This window comes from Ranitomeya variabilis, chromosome 1 (assembly GCF_051348905.1).
Source record: "Ranitomeya variabilis isolate aRanVar5 chromosome 1, aRanVar5.hap1, whole genome shotgun sequence".
In the NCBI taxonomy this organism is placed as follows: Eukaryota; Metazoa; Chordata; class Amphibia; order Anura; family Dendrobatidae; genus Ranitomeya; species Ranitomeya variabilis.
The window spans coordinates 268,055,987-268,076,259 of NC_135232.1; the positions used below are offsets into that span (position 1 = coordinate 268,055,987).

Genomic DNA, 20,273 nt, shown 5'->3' on the forward strand with positions numbered 1-20,273 from the left:
AGCACAGCCACCCACAGCCGCCGCACCCAGCACAGCCGCCGCACCCAGCACATCCGCCGCACCCAGCACAGCCATGCACAGCCGCCACAGCCACGCACAGCCGCCCACAGCCACGGACAGCCGCCGCACCCAGCACAGCCGCCGCACCCAGCACAGCCGCCCACAGCCACGCACAGCCGCCGCACCCAGCACAGCCGCCCACAGCCGCCGCACCCAGCACAGCCGCCCACAGCCACGCACAGCCGCCGCACCCAGCACAGCCGCCCACAGCCACGCACAGCCGCCGCACCCAGCACAGCCGCCGCACCCAGCACAGCCATGCACAGCCGCCACAGCCACGCACAGCCGCCTACAGCCACGCACAGCCTCGCACAGCCGCCCACAGCCACGCACAGCCGCCGCACCCAGCACAGCCGCGCACAGCCACCCATAGCCACGCACAGCCGCCGCACCCAGCACAGCCGACCACAGCCATGCACAGCCGCCGCACCCAGCACAGCCGCCCACAGCCACGCACAGCCGCCGCACCCAGCACAGCCGACCACAGCCGCCGCACCCAGCACAGCCGCCCACAGCCACGCACAGCCGCACCCAGCACAGCCGACCACAGCCACGCACAGCCGCCGCACCCAGCACAGCCGACCACAGCCACCCATAGCCACGCACAGCCGCCGCACCCAGCACAGCCGCCGCACCCAGCACAGCCGCCCACAGCCACGCACAGCCGCCGCACCCAGCACAGCCGACCACAGCCACCGCACCCAGCACAGCCGCCCACAGCCACGCACAGCCGCACCCAGCACAGCCGCCCACAGCCACGCACAGCCGCCGCACCCAGCACAGCCGACCACAGCCGCCGCACCCAGCACAGCCGCCCACAGCCACGCACAGCCGCCCACAGCCGCACCCAGCACAGCCGACCACAGCCACGCACAGCCGCCCACAGCCACGTACAGCCACCCATAGCCACGCACAGCCGCCGCACCCAGCACAGCCGCCGCACCCAGCACAGCCGCCCACAGCCACGCAGCCGCCGCACCCAGCACAGCCACCCACAGCCGCCGCACCCAGCACAGCCGCCGCACCCAGCACAGCCGCCGCACCCAGCACAGCCGACCACAGCCACGCACAGCCGCCGCACCCAGCACAGCCGACCACAGCCGCCGCACCCAGCACAGCCGCCCACAGCCGCCCACAGCCACGCACAGCCGCACCCAGCACAGCCGACCACAGCCACGCACAGCCGCCGCACCCAGCACAGCCGCCCACAGCCACGTACAGCCACCCATAGCCACGCACAGCCGCCGCACCCAGCACAGCCGCCGCACCCAGCACAGCCGCCCACAGCCACGCAGCCGCCGCACCCAGCACAGCCACCCACAGCCGCCGCACCCAGCACAGCCGCCGCACCCAGCACATCCGCCGCACCCAGCACAGCCATGCACAGCCGCCACAGCCACGCACAGCCGCCCACAGCCACGGACAGCCGCCGCACCCAGCACAGCCGCCGCACCCAGCACAGCCGCCCACAGCCACGCACAGCCGCCGCACCCAGCACAGCCGACCACAGCCGCCGCACCCAGCACAGCCGACCACAGCCGCCGCACCCAGCACAGCCGCCCACAGCCGCCCACAGCCACGCAGCCGCCGCACCCAGCACAGCCACCCACAGCCGCCGCACCCAGCACAGCCGCCGCACCCAGCACATCCGCCGCACCCAGCACAGCCATGCACAGCCGCCACAGCCACGCACAGCCGCCCACAGCCACGGACAGCCGCCGCACCCAGCACAGCCGCCGCACCCAGCACAGCCGCCCACAGCCACGCACAGCCGCCGCACCCAGCACAGCCGCCCACAGCCGCCGCACCCAGCACAGCCGCCCACAGCCACGCACAGCCGCCGCACCCAGCACAGCCGCCCACAGCCACGCACAGCCGCCGCACCCAGCACAGCCGCCGCACCCAGCACAGCCATGCACAGCCGCCACAGCCACGCACAGCCGCCTACAGCCACGCACAGCCTCGCACAGCCGCCCACAGCCACGCACAGCCGCCGCACCCAGCACAGCCGCGCACAGCCACCCATAGCCACGCACAGCCGCCGCACCCAGCACAGCCGACCACAGCCATGCACAGCCGCCGCACCCAGCACAGCCGCCCACAGCCACGCACAGCCGCCGCACCCAGCACAGCCGACCACAGCCGCCGCACCCAGCACAGCCGCCCACAGCCACGCACAGCCGCACCCAGCACAGCCGACCACAGCCACGCACAGCCGCCGCACCCAGCACAGCCGACCACAGCCACCCATAGCCACGCACAGCCGCCGCACCCAGCACAGCCGCCGCACCCAGCACAGCCGCCCACAGCCACGCACAGCCGCCGCACCCAGCACAGCCGACCACAGCCACCGCACCCAGCACAGCCGCCCACAGCCACGCACAGCCGCACCCAGCACAGCCGCCCACAGCCACGCACAGCCGCCGCACCCAGCACAGCCGACCACAGCCGCCGCACCCAGCACAGCCGCCCACAGCCACGCACAGCCGCCCACAGCCGCACCCAGCACAGCCGACCACAGCCACGCACAGCCGCCCACAGCCACGTACAGCCACCCATAGCAACGCACAGCCGCCGCACCCAGCACAGCCGCCGCACCCAGCACAGCCGCCCACAGCCACGCAGCCGCCGCACCCAGCACAGCCACCCACAGCCGCCGCACCCAGCACAGCCGCCGCACCCAGCACATCCGCCGCACCCAGCACAGCCATGCACAGCCGCCACAGCCGCCTACAGCCACGCACAGCCGCCCACAGCCGCCCACAGCCACGGACAGCCGCCGCACCCAGCACAGCCGCCGCACCCAGCACAGCCGCCCACAGCCACGCACAGCCGCCGCACCCAGCACAGCCGACCACAGCCGCCGCACCCAGCACAGCCGCCCACAGCCACGCACAGCCGCCGCACCCAGCACAGCCGCCCACAGCCACGCACAGCCGCCGCACCCAGCACAGCCACCCACAGCCGCCGCACCCAGCACAGCCGCCGCACCCAGCACAGCCATGCACAGCCGCCACAGCCACGCACAGCCGCCTACAGCCACGCACAGCCGCCCACAGCCACGGACAGCCGCCGCACCCAGCACAGCCGCGCACAGCCACCCATAGCCACGCACAGCCGCCGCACCCAGCACAGCCGACCACAGCCACGCACAGCCGCCGCACCCAGCACAGCCGCCCACAGCCACGCACAGCCGCCGCACCCAGCACAGCCGACCACAGCCGCCACACCCAGCACAGCCGACCACAGCCACGCACAGCCGCCGCACCCAGCACAGCCGCCCACAGCCACCCATAGCCACGCACAGCCGCCGCACCCAGCACAGCCGCCGCACCCAGCACAGCCGCCCACAGCCACGCACAGCCCACAGCCACGCACAGCCGCCGCACCCAGCACAGCCACCCACAGCCGCCGCACCCAGCACAGCCGCCGCACCCAGCACATCCGCCGCACCCAGCACAGCCATGCACAGCCGCCACAGCCACGCACAGCCGCCTACAGCCACGCACAGCCTCCCACAGCCACGCACAGCCGCCCACAGCCACGGACAGCCGCCGCACCCAGCACAGCCGCCCACAGCCACGCACAGCCGCCCACAGCCACGCACAGCCGCCGCACCCAGCACAGCCACGCACAGCCGCCGCACCCAGCACAGCCGCCCACAGCCACGCACAACCGCTGCACCCAGCACAGCCACCCATAGCCGCCGCACCCAGCACAGCCGCCGCACCCAGCACATCCGCCGCACCCAGCACAGCCGCCGCACCCAGCACAGCCACGCACAGCCGCCACAGCCATGCACAGCCTCCGCACCCAACACAGCCACGCACAGCCGCCTACAGCCACGGACAGCCGCCGCACCCAGCACAGCCGCCGCACCCAGCACAGCCGCCCACAGCCACGCACAGCCCACAGCCACGCACAGCCGCCGCACCCAGCACAGCCACCCACAGCCGCCGCACCCAGCACAGCCGCCGCACCCAGCACATCCGCCGCACCCAGCACAGCCATGCACAGCCGCCACAGCCACGCACAGCCGCCTACAGCCACGCACAGCCTCCCACAGCCACGCACAGCCGCCCACAGCCACGGACAGCCGCCGCACCCAGCACAGCCGCCGCACCCAGCACAGCCGCCCACAGCCACGCACAGCCGCGCACAGCCGCCGCACCCAGCACAGCCACGCACAGCCGCCCACAGCCGCCGCACCCAGCACAGCCGCCCACAGCCACGCGCAACCGCTGCACCCAGCACAGCCACCCACAGCCGCCGCACCCAGCACATCCGCCGCACCCAGCACAGCCGCCGCACCCAGCACAGCCACGCACAGCCGCCACAGCCATGCACAGCCTCCGCACCCAGCACAGCCACGCACAGCCGCCTACAGCCACGGACAGCCGCCGCACCCAGCACAGCCACCGCACCCAGCACAGCCGCCGCACCCAGCACAGCCGCCCACAGCCACGCACAGCCGCCGCACCTAGCACAGCCTCCCACAGCCGCCTACAGCCACGCACAGCCGCTGCACCCAGCACAGCCGCTGCACCCAGCACAGCCACCGCACCCAGCACAGCCACCGCACCCAGCACAGCCGCCCGCACCCAGCACAGCCACGTCACATACAGCCGCCCGCACTCAGCACAGCCACATACAGCCGCCCGCACTCAGCACAGCCGCCCGCACTCAGCACAGCCTCCCGCACTGATGGGGGCGCAGGATGGAGCAGCACGTGATAGGATGGGGGCGCAGGATGGGAGCACATGACAGGATGGGGATGAGGATGGAGCAGCACATGACACGGTGGAGCAGCACATGACAGGATGGGGGCGCAGGATGGAGCAGCACATGACACGGTGGAGCAGCACATGACAGGATGGGGATGCAGGATGGAGCAGCACATGACACGGTGGAGCAGCACATGACAGGATGGGGGCGCAGGATGGAGCAGCACATGACACGGTGGAGCAGCACATGACAAGATGGGGGCGCAGGATGGAGCAGCATATGACAGGATAGGAGCAGCACATACCAGGATGGAGACCATATTCCAATATAAATGCTCGCCACCCGGGCGTAGAACGGGTTCAATAGCTAGTATATATATATATATATATATATACATAACAAATTTGTTATGTTAAGTTACTGTGTGTGTTAAATTTACTTATTTAAGAGATGGTTTTGAATCTAATAATTACGTATGGTGTATTAATGATTGTTCCAACAAACATAAATTGGCTTTTGAAAGGTTTTTTTATATAGCCAAAAGCCATATACTTATTATACTGGTCTACAAAAAAAAAATTCTGGCATGGACTTTAAGAACAGTTTTAGACTAATTTGAGGGTGCTGAATTCAAATCTGATCTTATAATTTCTCTATCACATCACGTTTTTGCGCTATAGGTATATAGCCCATTTTCATGAATTCCATGATAAATATAAGTAGTGTATGAAAAGTGCCGGTTTATACGGTTCACTAAGGTAAATTTAGTTTACATTTAGTCTCCCTATAAATGTGAGAATATCTTTGTTTTCTTTGAACATGCATAATTCCCATTTGTTATGATAACACCCTTGTTTTCTGTGCTACTGGGACAGTAGAGCTACAGCAGAGCATTGGGTGAAAACTGAATGGCCTCAGCGACAGAGTTTGGCATCTGGCGATAAGAATGTCATCCATGATCCTCTAGTGCAGTGTTTTTCAACCAGTGTGCCGCGGCACACTAGTGTGCCGCGACACATGGTCGGGTGTGCCGCGGGGAACGGGAGTCAGCTGTTCTCTGTGCCGACTGTCAAGCTGACAGCCGGCACAGAGAAGCTGCAGCGCGCCGGCTCCCGGAGATCAATTGTACTCGCAGACATCTACCAGCTGCGAGTACAATTGAGGCTCTGACTGCCGGGTCAGAGCGACGCCAGCAGCGTGATCAAGTCATGTGATCACGCTGCTGACGTCACTATCCGGCGCGCAGGAGAAAGAAGAGACTTGGTGGTAAGTGCTCCTGTGCTGTGGAGCTGAAGACACCGAAGATTCAGCGTGGGGTGGGTTTATGGGGAGTATGTGGGGGGATTTATTAAGTGTGTGGGGGGATTTATTCAGTGTGGGGGGGGATTTATTCAGTGTGGGGGGGGATTTATTCAGTGTGTGGGGGGATTTATTCAGTGTGTGGGGGGATTTATTCAGTGTGTGTGGGGGATTTATTCAGTGTGTACGTGGGGGGGGCTGGAATTTATTTAGCATGTGTGGGGCAGGGTGCATTTATTCTGTGGAAGGGGATGGATTTATTCTATCGGAAGGGCAGTGGATATATTCTGTGGGGGTGAGTGGGGAGATGGGGGTGGACACAGTAGCGAGGGGAAAAATGTGTGCTGACAGTACTGGGAGCAACGGTGATGGGATGTGTGAGGACAGTATGGGGAGTCGGGGGAATGTGTGAGGGGGGAATGTGTGAGGAGGAAATATGGAGAGAGCAAAGGGGTATGTTAGCAGGGGGGGGGATGTACAGGAGGAGGCTATTAGAAATGTGTGCAGACAGTACTGGGAGCAACAGTGATGGGATGTGTGAGGACAGTATGGGGAGTCGGGGGAATGTGTGAGGGGGGAATGTGTGAGGAGGAAATATGGAGAGAGCAAAGGGGTATGTTAGCAGGGGGGGGGATGTACAGGAGGAGGCTATTAGAAATGTGTGCAGACAGTATGGGGGGATGAAAGTGTGAGTGGACACATAATAGATACTGAGTAGTGTGAGGGTAACAGCCAGGAGGAGACAGTATGCCAAGTAGGAGGAGTGTAATGAAGGGGCACAGTAGAGAGACTGGGCTCTCTATGAGGGACACCGTATGAGAAGGCAGTGTGAAGTATGGAAAAGAGAGAGAGGGTAGTGTGGATGGCATGTACCATAAGAGGGACAGTGAGGGTCATATTATGTGCTGGGAATAAAGTGAGGGGCAATTATTTACTCAGAGGCGCAGCCTAGGGCAGATATTGTTATTCCGGAGCATTATAATAACACTGCTATCTTTAAGGGTGTTGTGTCGGGATGTGCTGCAGAAGACAGGAGAAGATGGAAGTCTGCAGAAACGAGCTCTGCCGGTGGATGAGAAGAGTCATCATGGCATCTGGACAAGGTGAAGATGAAAAGAAAGAGGCGACTCCACAAACAACGTCATCTATCAGGTACCTGGATGTAAATGTGTTTTTTTTGTGATACTAATTCTCATTTTTATTTGTTAGGAACATTAAAGGGGATGTCCAAGGTTGTGATGAGTCTGCAGTCATACTATGTGACTGCAGACTTCTGAATTCTCACAGTGCACACTGCTATCATAATTCTCTGATGTTGGTGATTTACATACATGCGGTCACGTGCTGACTAGACATGTGTGGCCTCATTCAATGAAAATGAATTGACTGAGGCCGGACACGTCTAGTTAGAATGTGACCAGAAGTATCCAAATCACATACTTGTGCTGTCATGACCGTCCACTCTGGCCACCGGCAAGGGAGAATCCTGAAAGTGTGCAGTGCTTGCGCTGTGAGAATTCAGAAGCCTGCAGTCACATAGAATGACTGCAGACTTTCATCTCAAACCTGGACGCACCATTTTGTGCCATTTTGGTTGGTGGTGTGCCTCGGGATTTTTTAAGTATAAAAAGTGTGCCGCGGCTCAAAAAAGGTTGAAAATCACTGCTCTAGTGGATAGGAAGGACATTGTCTTTCCTCCCTTACACATAAAATTTGGATTGATGAAGCAGTTCGTCAAAGCTCTCAATCACAGTGGAGAATGCTTTAACTATATATGTTCAACTTTTCCTGGTCTTAGTGAAGAGAAGAAAAAGGATGGAGTATTTGATGGACCTCAAATAAGAACACTTATGAGAGACCCAAATTTTATCACATCAATGAATGAGACAGAAGAAAGAGCTTGGAATGCATTTTGTAATGTGGTGCAGAATTTTCTAGGGAATAAGCAGCCAACTATGAAGAGATTGTGGAAGAGCTACTAATGAGTCTGCGAAATCTTGGATGTAGAATGAGTATCAAGATTCACTATTTACACAGCCATTTGGACTTTTTCCCAGAGAACCTTGGGGAAGTGAGCAAGGAACAAAAGGAGTGTTTTCATCAGGACATTAAAACAATGGAAGAACGGTATCAAGGCCGGTGGGACTCACATATGATGGCTGACTATTGCTGGAGCTTGATGAGAGACAACCCAGAAGCTGTACATCACAGATCAGCCAAGAAAAGAAAGTTCAAATAACTGCCATTTGTCATTCGTCTGTGTGCCATATATATGTGTTTTTATATTTTGTAGTTTGATTCTGTAAGTATATTTGATTTGCTGTACATAGACTTTGTAATCTTTGTTATTCCTTCATTAAAAATATACAAAATGTAGTACGGAAAATCATGTGTTTTTATCATAAAACATTAGGAGTAATTCTCATCAAAAATTGAAAATATCTCGAAATCCTGATGTGATAGCCAAAAACGGAGTTCATATTCGTAATCAGCAGCCACAATTGACTTTAAAATGTTTTAAAACCTTTTGCCAGAAAAATTGCGTTGATCAGTGTTATCAAAAACCATATTGACCTCATATGGCTTTTGTGGCCATTTAAATTTGGCCTAACATATATCCAACATATTATTCAGCTATCACAGCAGAAAAAACAATAATTTTGCAGGAACAAAATATTTAACAAAAACAAACTTAAAGGTTTTGGAAAGTTGGAGGAGGTGATGGCGGCAGTCCGGTTTCTTGATCTTGCTGCCTTTGTTGCCCCAATTGTCCTTGACCCTGTGTGGGTACTAACTCTTGCCCATGCTGGAAATATTGGCCATGCTCATATTGTCCACTTGCCGAGTGCCCATAGGGATTTTGAGTGTGGGCCTCGTGAGGATTATATAAGCCACGTGACTCATACCCCCCAATATGGCCATGTTATCCAAACCCAGGTTGGGACCAGCCTCCAACACTGGGTCTGTACAAGTGGCCATATTGGGAAGGTTGCTGGTAGGATGGCATTTGGATATCTCGTGGCAACAGTTGGTCTTGGGGGGGAAAGGGTTGAGGTGTAGGCATACGTGGAAGAGGTGCATCAGATCCCTCTTGAGCATGCACTTGTGGGGTTGGTTGAAAACGCATGAGGTTATGGGGTGGCAGCTGCCACCTCTCCAAGTATTCAAACTCATATGGGCTATTGGGGGGGGGGGGTGCATGCATCAAGAAGGATCTGAAAGCACCCTCTCACACTTAGCCTCACCTCACAGGGTAGGGGATGAAAGGTACCGGGCCAGGCTGCAGGAATATGCCTCCTCACCTTCTTCCTGGGCAGCCCTGGATAGTTTAGAACCCCTGTATCCACATGCCTCCTTGTTTCCTGAAGCTCTCTTCTTCTGCGGCCATGGCGAGATATAACAGCAGGCTGTTGGGAGGCCTCCAGCGGGACAGTAGGGCTGCTGCTTTTCCCAGGATCTTCCTGGCTGACTGGAGCTAGTGCAGCTGTGGGTGCTGGTGCAGCATCTGGGCTTGTTGTTGGCGGAGCTTCTTGTGCTGCGGAAGATGGACCTGGAGGGATGCACCTGGAAGGATCAGAAGATGGGCCAGCCACCTCTTCACCTTCCCCGACTGGATCAATGACAGCCTCTGAGTCGGACTCTGTCTCCCTCTCAGTGAGGTTGGACTGAGTTCTGTTATGAAAGTATGACAATAAAATAAAATTTAATATATGAGCATAAAATACATATGTGTAATGTGGTGTGAGGTTTGAACTTACGGTCTCAGATCCATACTGGGATCAAGAAATGACAGCCGGTCGTAATAGATGTATTTCCGCTTTGTAGGTGCGGAAAAACCACTCCTGGCCCGATGCTGTCTTTCCCTCCTGTACTGGTCCCTTATGCTGTGCCATCGTCTCATAACATCTTCCACTGCAATGACAGAGAAGAAAATAATGTATAAGGCCATTGTGCACAGTGGTACAATGAGTTTACAGAGATTTTACATAGTAATGTGGCCTAGTAAGATGGATTTTAAAAAAATTATCTTCATTACTAATAATTTGATTACAAACATCAGAATAGGATTTAAAGGGATAGTGTGAAAACATGTTAGTTAGGCTATGTTCACATTTGTGTTGTGCGCCGCTGCGTCGGCGACGCAACGCACAACGCAAACAAAAACGCAACAAAACGCACGCTAAAACGCTGCGTTTTGCGACGCATGCGTCCTTTTTCGCCGAAAGTTGGACGCAAAAAAAATGCAACTTGCTGCGTTCTCTGCGCCCAACGCTTGCGGCCAAAAAAAGCATGCGTCGCAAAACGCAGCACAACGCATATCCATGTGCCCCTATGTTAAATATAGGGGCGCATGACGCATGCGGCGACGCTGCGGCGCCGAACGCTAATGTGAACGTAGACTTACTGCAGTTTAGAATATTATTGGAAAAACATGAGTGAACTTACTTAGTTGCTGCTGTCCCTCACGTGGCCGCTGTCCAAAATCCTGAAAAGGAGGCCACATATGCTCCTCCATGCCGCCTCTTTTCTTGCACGGTTAGAATAATGGGCATCTCGCTGATCCCAGATTTCTGGCCTTTCTTGCACCAGGACCAGCAGCATTTCGACATTAATTAGTGAAGCCATGCTGCAGGAAACTCCGTGGAGGCGTGCGGCGTACTTCCTGGATGTCTGTCTGGCTTTTTAAGCTAATTAGCATGTCTAAGCTTCCTGATTTAAGGCTTGGCACATTTCCTGTCACCTGGAAAAGTCTTGCGTATGCGTATTTCTCGCAAGTCACACGCATGGTCTGTGTGTAATCCGTATTTTTCTCGCACTCATAGACTTTCATTGGAGGATTTTTTGCGCAATGCGCTGACAAACGCAGCATGCTGCGATTTTCTCAGCCCGTAAAACACGGCTGAGAAATATACGGCTGATGGAAGCTGCCCCATAGAGAAACATTGGTCCGTGTGTAATGCGTTGTTTTTGCGCCTCTCGCTCGTCCGTATTCCTCTCTACTTTGACGCCGGCCAAAGAGCTGGCCAGTTGGATTTCCAATGTCGGATCCTTTTTATCCCTGAGAGATAGGCTGCTGCCAGAAGAGGTCAGAAGAGTCTGGAGAAGTCTGGCTGCAGGTCTCACAGAGAACACAGGAGCACTTGGCCAAGCAGAATATCTCTGTCAACTCCGCATTAAACAGAAACAAAGTGTTCGTCCGACAGCTATCTAATGTGTATGGGGGGCCTTACCTGTTCATGAACACTGATCCTAGCGATTAGCAGCAGTGGTCACATGCTGTAGTCTTGATGATCACTACTGCAGCCTGCCAAATAAAATGGGGAATAGCAATTGAGAGGCGGCACTGGCTGCGTGGAAGGTCAGTATTGGCGTTTCTGTTGTTTTCTGTGCCTGCAAGTTTATGGGCAAATGAAAATTAAACCTAGACAATCTTTTTAATGAAGATGCTGTGGAATATGACAAAATAAAGCAAAATTTTTTCTTGACGTGTGTGGGGGTTATAGTATGTGTGCTGGTCTGATATGTGTCCCAGGCCTGCTTTTCCTGTCAGAGTCCAGCCTCGACAACAATAGGACCATAAGTAACTGGCACTTAAAAGTGTGGATGAGATGGAGTAGATAAAAAATACTGGTAGTAATATATTACCTCAGACCTGCGGTGTAGGGGGCTGTGGCACCTCAGGTCTGAGGTAATATTAAATACTAGTATTTTGTTTCTACTCCTCCATCTCATCCACACTTTGTAGTGCCATTTACTTATGGTCCTACTGATTTCTATATTGTTCTATTGCCCACGCTGGATATATATACAAGATTGATGTTTGGAGTGGTTATATGGTATTTATTATGTATTTATTTGCCTCTGACCAGTAGTTCCACCTTTGGTAGTTCTCACTATCAGAATATCCCTTATTGTTACAGTTATGTTCTTATTAATCCTTGGATAAAGTATATTCTTTTAATATTACCTTGTTCTTTTATGTGCAATCATTTCTCTATATGGGTTACATAACTTGAGCTACAGCCCGACAACTGGACATAACCTGAGATGCAGCCTGACTACAGGACATAACGAGACAGAAAACACTGATATACAGCCTGACAACTGGACATAACCTAGATGCAGCCTGACTACAGGACATAACGAGACAGAAAACACTGATATACAGCCTGACAACTGGACATAACCTAGATGCAGCCTGACTACAGGACATAACGAGACAGAAAACACTGATATACAGCCTGACAACTGGACATAACCTAGATGCAGCCTGACTACAGGACATAACGAGACAGAAAACACTGATATACAGCCCGACAACTGGACATAACCTGAGATACAGCCTGACTACAGGACATAACGAGACAGAAAACACTGATATACAGCCTGACAACTGGACATAACCTAGATGCAGCCTGACTACAGGACATAACGAGACAGAAAACACTGATATACAGCCTGACAACTGGACATAACCTAGATGCAGCCTGACTACAGGACATAACGAGACAGAAAACACTGATATACAGCCTGACAACTGGACATAACCTAGATGCAGCCTGACTACAGGACATAACGAGACAGAAAACACTGATATACAGCCTGACAACTGGACATAACCTAGATGCAGCCTGACTACAGGACATAACGAGACAGAAAACACTGATATACAGCCCGACAACTGGACATAACCTAGATGCAGCCTGACTACAGGACATAACGAGACAGAAAACACTGATATACAGCCTGACAACTGGACATAACCTAGATGCAGCCTGACTACAGGACATAACGAGACAGAAAACACTGATATACAGCCCGACAACTGGACATAACCTGAGATACAGCCTGACTACAGGACATAACGAGACAGAAAACACTGATATACAGCCTGACAACTGGACATAACCTAGATGCAGCCTGACTACAGGACATAACGAGACAGAAAACACTGATATACAGCCTGACAACTGGACATAACCTAGATGCAGCCTGACTACAGGACATAACGAGACAGAAAACACTGATATACAGCCCGACAACTGGACATAACCTGAGATACAGCCTGACTTCAGGACATGAGATACAACATGACCAGAGAGATAACACTGCTATACAGCCTGACTACAGGACATAACCCAAGATTCAGCCTGACTACAGGACATAACGAGACAGATAATACTGATATAACCAGACACATAACACTGAGATACAGTCTATCAGACGTGACCAGACAGATAACACTGAGATACAGCCGGATACCGGACATTACACACAACATGACAGGGGCCTGCTTTGAGCCATCAGACACAACAGGCGCTGCTGCTATTCTCCGCACGACCAGCAGGGGGAGGCGTGGCCTCGGATTGGCCGTTTCTCCAGTGTTCCGGGCACACGTGCTCTCGTCACCCGCCGCCGTCTATACAGACACATCATGCCCACCTTCGAGCTATTCACTAACGTGGCCCGGGATGCCATTCCTGAAAACCTCCTGTGCAGCCTGACGGAGAAACTAGCTAAGGCGACTGGCAAGCCGGCAGATGTGCGTGGTAACTGTGGAGTGGGTGAAAGGGGCGGGTGGTGGTGCCATGTAGAGAGGCGGCAGATGCCCATCAGAACTGGCAGGCCCTACTGCTTGCAGAGCGGCTGCAGAGAATGCCCGGCGGTGCCAGCGCCTGCTGTTGCTGCCATGTCTACCTCTATATTAGGTTGCTTGTGCTAAACCTCCATTCCGTGTAATAAAGCAGCCACCATGACGTTCCGTGTAGTAAATCACTTCTAGCCCGCATCTAAAGGGTTAACTCTGACCGTTTGGTCTAATAATATAGATACAGTTGTATCCAATCCACACAATGAGGGGAAGGGCCTGCACTGCTACTGATACAATGTAACTAGGGGTGCGGAATAGCTTTGGATAAGAGCTTATCCGAATAGCTGCATGGGTCGCGGCTGTGTGACAGGCACGACACATGTATGGAGAGCCCACCACACAGGCAGTCGCTGCATCTATTGTGCCTGTCACACAGCCGCGACCCATCGGGAGCGCTCCAGGGATCCGGGTACCGATGCAGCTATTCGGATAAGGAGTTATCCAAAGCTATTCAATCATCCCTAGTTGTAGCAAATCATTAGAGAGCCTGCAGTGCACCCACTGCATAATTAATGTATTCATACGGCCCTATAATCAAAGTGGCAAAAAAAAGTGAAAAAGCGGCTGTGTCGCTGTTTATCCAACTTTTGTCCAATACAATCATTTTTGCAACAGATTATTCCTATCTGTGCTTGGTCTTCTGACTCGCATTCCTTTTGGTTGGTAATTTGTTTTTCTTTTCACTAAAATACAGTTGTTTTTCTAGTACATTGCTGTGCACATCCTGCCTGATCAGATGATGAGCTTTGGGGGCACAACGGAACCTTGTGCCCTGTGCAACTTGAAGAGCATTGGCAAGATTGGAGGTCCACAGAACAAACAGTACACTACTTTACTGAGTGACATTTTGACTAAGGAATTGCATATTCCCGCCAACAGGTAAGCACCTTGTTTATTATATAGAATTCAGAACAAATAAATACAGTATTTTTTGGACTATAAGACTCATCTAACCATAAGACGATCCTAGGTTTTAGAGGAGGAAAATAGGAAAAAAAATTGAAGCAAAAACTGTAGTCAATTCAGTAATAATAACCCCTATCCTGGTGTGTGTATATATATATATATATATATATATATATATATATATATATATATATATATATATATATATATATATATCTATATCTCTCCCCAATCCAGGTATACATGGCCCCCTCATCCCTATCCTGGTATGCATGGTTCCCCCTCATCCCTATCTTGGTATGCATGGTTCCCCTCATCCCTATCCTGGTATGCATGGTTCCCCTCATCCCTATCCTGGTATGCATGGTTCCCCTCATCCCTATCCTGGTATGCATGGTTCCCCTCATCCCTATCCTGGTATGCATGGTTCCCCTCATCCCTATCCTGGTATGCATGGTCCCCCTCATCCCTATCCTGGTATGCATGGCCCCCATCAGAAAAAAACAGTGAATATTCATTCTCTTTAATAGCGAGCACATGTGATCGCCCAGCTGCTGCAGGAAGCCTGCGGCTACTGTGCCCGCTATTAAAGAGATATGAATATTCACTAAAGGAAGCCGGCAGCTGCAGTTATGACTACCAGTGTGCCTGCTATTAAAGAGACATGAATATTCACTGCACCTCACACCCATAGTCCCTCCAACCTCTCTGCACAGACTTCAGTGCAAAGAGGTGGGTGGAGCTATGGGTGTGGGGAGCAGTGAATATTCATGTCTCTTTAATAGCAGGCACACTGGTAGCCATAACTGCAGCCGCCGGCTTCCTTTAGCGGCTGGGCGATCACGGGTGCCCACTTCTAAAGAATAACTGCTCTCCACTCCCATGGCCGTGAGGAGAAGTGAATATTCATGTCTCTTTAACAGCAGGTACAGTGTTAGCCTCTGCCTCCTGTGACTTGCTGCTGCTTCCCCACCACCCCATCCACAGCAAGTACATCTGGAATATAAGACGCACCCCCCATTTTCCTACAAATTTTTGAAGGAAACAACTGCGTCTTATAGTCCAAAAAAATACATGCAGCCGTGGGGACTGACATATTTTTCGAGCACACCCAAGACACTCGGTTAGCACATGAGCATGCTGGGATAACACCTTATCTCAGCATATTCGCACACTGCTCACAAAGTATTTTCAGCACTTGGTAAGATTAAAATATCTTCTTTATTTGAATCTAAAAACAGCTAAACCTATACGTTACATTTCTGAGATGTTTCAAACTGACAAGGTCTCTATGGCTAACAGTAGAACTTATAAAATGCCTTTTTCATCCTACCAGATGCTTTATGTGACTGTTTTCTTCAGTACCACTAACATTGTCTAGTGACATCTACCCATTCCCAGTCCAATACATAGAAAATGCACGTTCACCTATTCCCCGGAGCAGCAAATTCCAGCACCCACTGAAGGGGTATTTGAATTGAGTAGTGCCACTTTAATTTTTCTGCTATGGAGTGATTGCAAATATAAAATAGGAGAAAGTTTGCTGAGAGATTGAACAATGGTTTATTGCGGTAGAAAAATACTCTTCTTATTCATTACGTTCGTGTCCAGAATGAAAACTCACCTCCACCATCTTTCCATATAACCTACGCTCTTGCTCTCTATAATGGTTCTTGAATATCTTCTATAAAGTTATTGTTTGTGCTGCTGTTACAGTTAAAGGGAATCTGTCAGCAGGTTTTTGCAATTTAATCTCACAGCACCATGATGTAGGAGCGGAGACCCTGATTCCAACAATATAGCACTTGGTTTACTGGGTGCAGCAGTGTTGACACCATTTTCTCTGCTGCAGATTTAGCAGAGCTTCAATGCTGAGCCCTTTATAACCCCACCCACATCACTGGTTGGCTGCTTGTGTACAATGTTTGACAGCTGAAAATCAGTGATAGGGGCATGGTTGGACCAGCAAGCACGAGGCAGCTAGTCGAATAGTGATGTACTCCTGCTGATCAAACACTGAGTTTATTAAAACGGAATCTCACAGACCAGTAAGTGATGCATCTCTGGAATCGGGGTCTCCGCTTCTACCCCATGCTGCTCTCAGATTACATGGCAAAAACCTGCTGACATATTCCCTTTAATCCCAACATCCACAAAGTTCTATGGGTGGGTATTGTGGTAGGTACTTTGCCTTGTGTATGTGACACTAACAGTTTCTCCATTTACAGGGTTTATATCAATTTTGTGGACTTGAATCCAAGTAACGTGGGCTGGAACAGATCTACATTTGCATAACTAGGCGCCGGAGCTCCATTGCCAGAAGATGAAATGACAACCACAGCAGTATAATACGTGTTTGCCAGTGTAATACATTCCCTACTGATTAAAGTAATACAAAGGTAATTTTTGTGTCAGTCTTTATTACCTAGTTTTTTGTGTGATTATAAGGGTATGTGCACATGTTGCTGATTTTCCGCGTGGATTCTGCAGAATCCGCACTTAAAATGGCCTGCGTTTTACCTGCCTAAAACCCTCTACTTCTAGAAACTCTCTCTAGATTACTCCCACAAGCTAGCTTTCCATTCGTTCAAACATTTAACTGTTACTGCTCTGGCTAAAACTAATCCTTATCTTAATCTGACATCTAAGGCCCCTTTCACACATCATTTTTTTGCCGTCAGTCACAATCCGTTGGCTCGAAGAATCCATCGCAGATTGTGAAAAACTGATGCAACGGATCCGTTTTTTGGACAGATCCGACTAGCAAACGACGGACGGAGCAGGATCCATCGCTGTCCGTTTTTTCGATGTACACAAAAAACGTTACTTTGTCCATTGTTTTCGACGGATGAAACGTGAGGCCATCCGTAAAAAAAACGTCGCTAATTCAAGTCTGAGAAAAAAAACGATCCAGCGGCATCAGTCGCCAGATCCATTTTTTTTCAAAATTCGACGGGTTGCGACTGATGGCAAAAAATTGATGTGTGAAAGGGGCCTAATTCTAAAGTGCCCCCTTGACACTAACCCACTGTCATAGCCTCTACCAATTCTGACCTATCTCTAACACTGACTGTCCATTCACCCCCCCAATGTTGTGGCGAGAGATCACGGGTCGTGGGATCAGCCTAGGTGGGGGTACGGGTGGGGCTGAGGGTTGTGAATCCCGGGGTCGGACATCTGTCTCGTGCAAAGGATTGAGGGCAGGCATGTCCCTGACAGTGGGCCTGGTCTCTGGAGGCTGGGGGACACGCACCGGCAGCTCTGCCGCAACCGCTCCTCTGCTGTCGGTATTCTCCACTGCTGCGACCCCTTCCCGTCAGATGGGCTCATCGTGGGCTCCTCCGTCATGGCCTCTGGGTCCATCGCCGGTGACGTGCGGTCTTCGCCATCCACATCTGCCCAATCCAGGCCTCGCAGTTCCGAGTCCTCCAACCCATCTTCCCGTGCCATCCAGCTGCTAGCACCCTCTTCCAGGTCAGCCTCGACCTCTTGGATGCCATCTTGCTCCTCTTGGGTCTGGGCTTCAGCCTCCGGCAGCTGCCAGAACTCAGCTCCGTCATCCAGTGGGAACCGGTGCAAATCGTGGGCCCTACCGTACTCAGACACTCCCCACAGCCGTCCGGAGTAAGCACGTTCTTGGGACTTGCTACACTCCCACTCAATTCTCCCAACTCCACCGCAAGCCTGGACACAGGAGTGCGCCATTGCTTCCACCGCCGCCGTCTCCCGTAATGGTGCTGTCCAGCCAGACACATGGATTTCTTCTTCTTCCTGGCCCCTCCCGGGCCAGGACGGCATCGGCTCCGGCTGCTCCTCCCCTTCAGCATCAGACTCCTCCTTTTCTTCAAGAATCCGGTACAGGAGGTAACTTTTCTTCTTTTTTTGCCGCAGGCACCGCTCACAAGGGGATGGGGCCTAGGCACAATGCACCCTCCCTGTCAGACGGATTTTTGCACCACTTCGTAAGACGCCCACGATGGGCGGAGCTATTGCCAGCCTATCCGCCATTTTAGCATTACTCACAGCCGCCATCTTTGCTGCGCTGAAATCTTTTTGTAGAAATTCTTTATGATCCTGCCAACTACGCCAAATGTAATGGGGGCCATGGTGGCAGTCCTGGTGAGGGGCTGTTCTGAAGCACCCTGACGCTCCACTACAGAAACATTAGATTCTTATTGCTGTGTACTGTGTTTGCAATGTATTTCACACACCTGTGGGTCAGCATTCTCCTCAGACTGCAAAGTCCCGATTTGTCTCAGCAACACGCAATTACTCTCAAAGTCCAGACTAATTTTCAACAGAACTTTACTTAATTCCTTTAGCTTCATTAGACACCATCCAACAGTCCTCACATGTCACAGATGTTCCACTTTCTAAGCTGTCCCTGAACTTCTGTACTAACATATCATCTGGTACCGTGGTCTCCATTTCTGCAGTTTTCCAGGATTGCCGGTCTAGCTGGTCCCCGGTGCTCCCCGTCCAACTTTCCCCTTCCTTGGGCGAAATTACAGGATTACACTTCTAATCCTTGACGGACTGTAGGTCCCGGATGTCACGGGAGTTACCCTAATGTTCACCTGCTGACCCCTCCAACTGCCCAGATCACACGAGTCCCGAAGACGGATGTGTCACAATTAGTGATGAGTGAGTATACTCGTTGCTCGGATTTTCCCGACCAGGGTGGTCTCCGAGTATTTATGACTGCTCGGAGACTTAGTTTCCCTTGCTGCAGCTAGATGATTTGCGGCTACTAGACAGCTTGATTACATGTGGGGATTCCCTAGCAACCAGGCAACCCCCACATGTACTCAGGCTGGCTAACAGCCATAAATCATCTAGCTGAGGCAAGGAAAACTAAATCTCCGAGCAGTAATAAATACTCGGAGATCACCCGAGCGTGCTCGAGAAAACCCGAGCAAAAGAGTATATTCGCTCATCACTAGTCACAATCTTCCCACAACCTTGTCCCACAGCTTCTCACAACTACTGCCTAAAACCCTCTGCTTCTAGAAACTCTCTCTAGACTCCTCCCACAAGCTAGCTTTCCATTGGTTCAAACATTTAACTGTTACTGCTCTGGCTCAAACTAATCCTTATCTTAATCTGACATCTACATCTAACTCTAAAGTGCCCCCTTGACACTAACCCGACACTACACTGTCACTGTCATAGCCTCTACCTATGCTGACCTAACTGTAAGGCCATGTGCACACGTTCAGTATTTTTCGCGTTTTTTTCGCTATAAAAACGTGATTAAAAACGCGAAAAAAACGCTAACATATGCCTCCTATTATTTACAGTGTATTCCGCATTTCTTGTGCAAATGTTGCATTTTTTTCCGCGAAAAAAATCGCATCGAGGAAAAAAAAGCAACATGTTCATTAAATTTGCGGAATTGCGGGGATTCCGCACACCTAGGAATGCATTGATCTACTTACTTTCCGCATGTGGCTGTGCACACCATGCGGGAAGTAAGCAGATCATGTGCGGTTGGTACCCAGGGTGGAGGAGAGGAGACTCTCCTCCACGGACTGGGCACCATATAATTGGTAAAAAAAAAAAAGAATTAAAATAAAAAATAGTGATAATACTCACCTTCGATGGCCCCGGAGTCTTCCCGCCTCTCAGCGGT

At 52.6% G+C, this 20,273-nt stretch overlaps 2 protein-coding genes across 3 annotated transcripts in view; one reads left to right on the forward strand and one right to left on the reverse strand.

The window, feature by feature from the left end:
• LOC143814627 (uncharacterized) overlaps positions 1-12,679 on the reverse strand; it is a 57,923-nt gene extending 45,244 nt beyond the window's left edge. The window contains exons 1-2 of one of the 2 annotated variants that reach the window (XR_013223634.1): positions 12,053-12,679; positions 11,316-11,389 (exon numbers count right to left, since the gene is read on the reverse strand). Coding sequence is in view for 1 of the 2 variants with exons in the window: in XM_077293462.1 (XP_077149577.1) it covers positions 9,387-9,756; positions 9,843-9,985 (513 nt within the window). In the remaining variant the exon portion in view is untranslated. Of the gene's footprint in view, positions 1-9,386; positions 9,757-9,842; positions 9,991-11,315; positions 11,390-12,052 lie in introns of those variants that run through there. The other variant, XM_077293462.1, reaches the window with a different exon arrangement.
• A 759-nt stretch (positions 12,680-13,438) lies between these two features.
• Positions 13,439-17,044, forward strand: LOC143814665 (macrophage migration inhibitory factor-like). The gene is made up of 3 exons (XM_077293464.1): positions 13,439-13,627; positions 14,442-14,614; positions 16,870-17,044. The coding sequence occupies exons 1-3, from the start codon at positions 13,520-13,522 to the stop codon at positions 16,934-16,936; spliced, it is 348 nt and encodes a 115-aa protein (XP_077149579.1). The 5' UTR covers positions 13,439-13,519; the 3' UTR covers positions 16,937-17,044.
• The last annotated feature ends 3,229 nt before the right edge of the window (positions 17,045-20,273 follow it).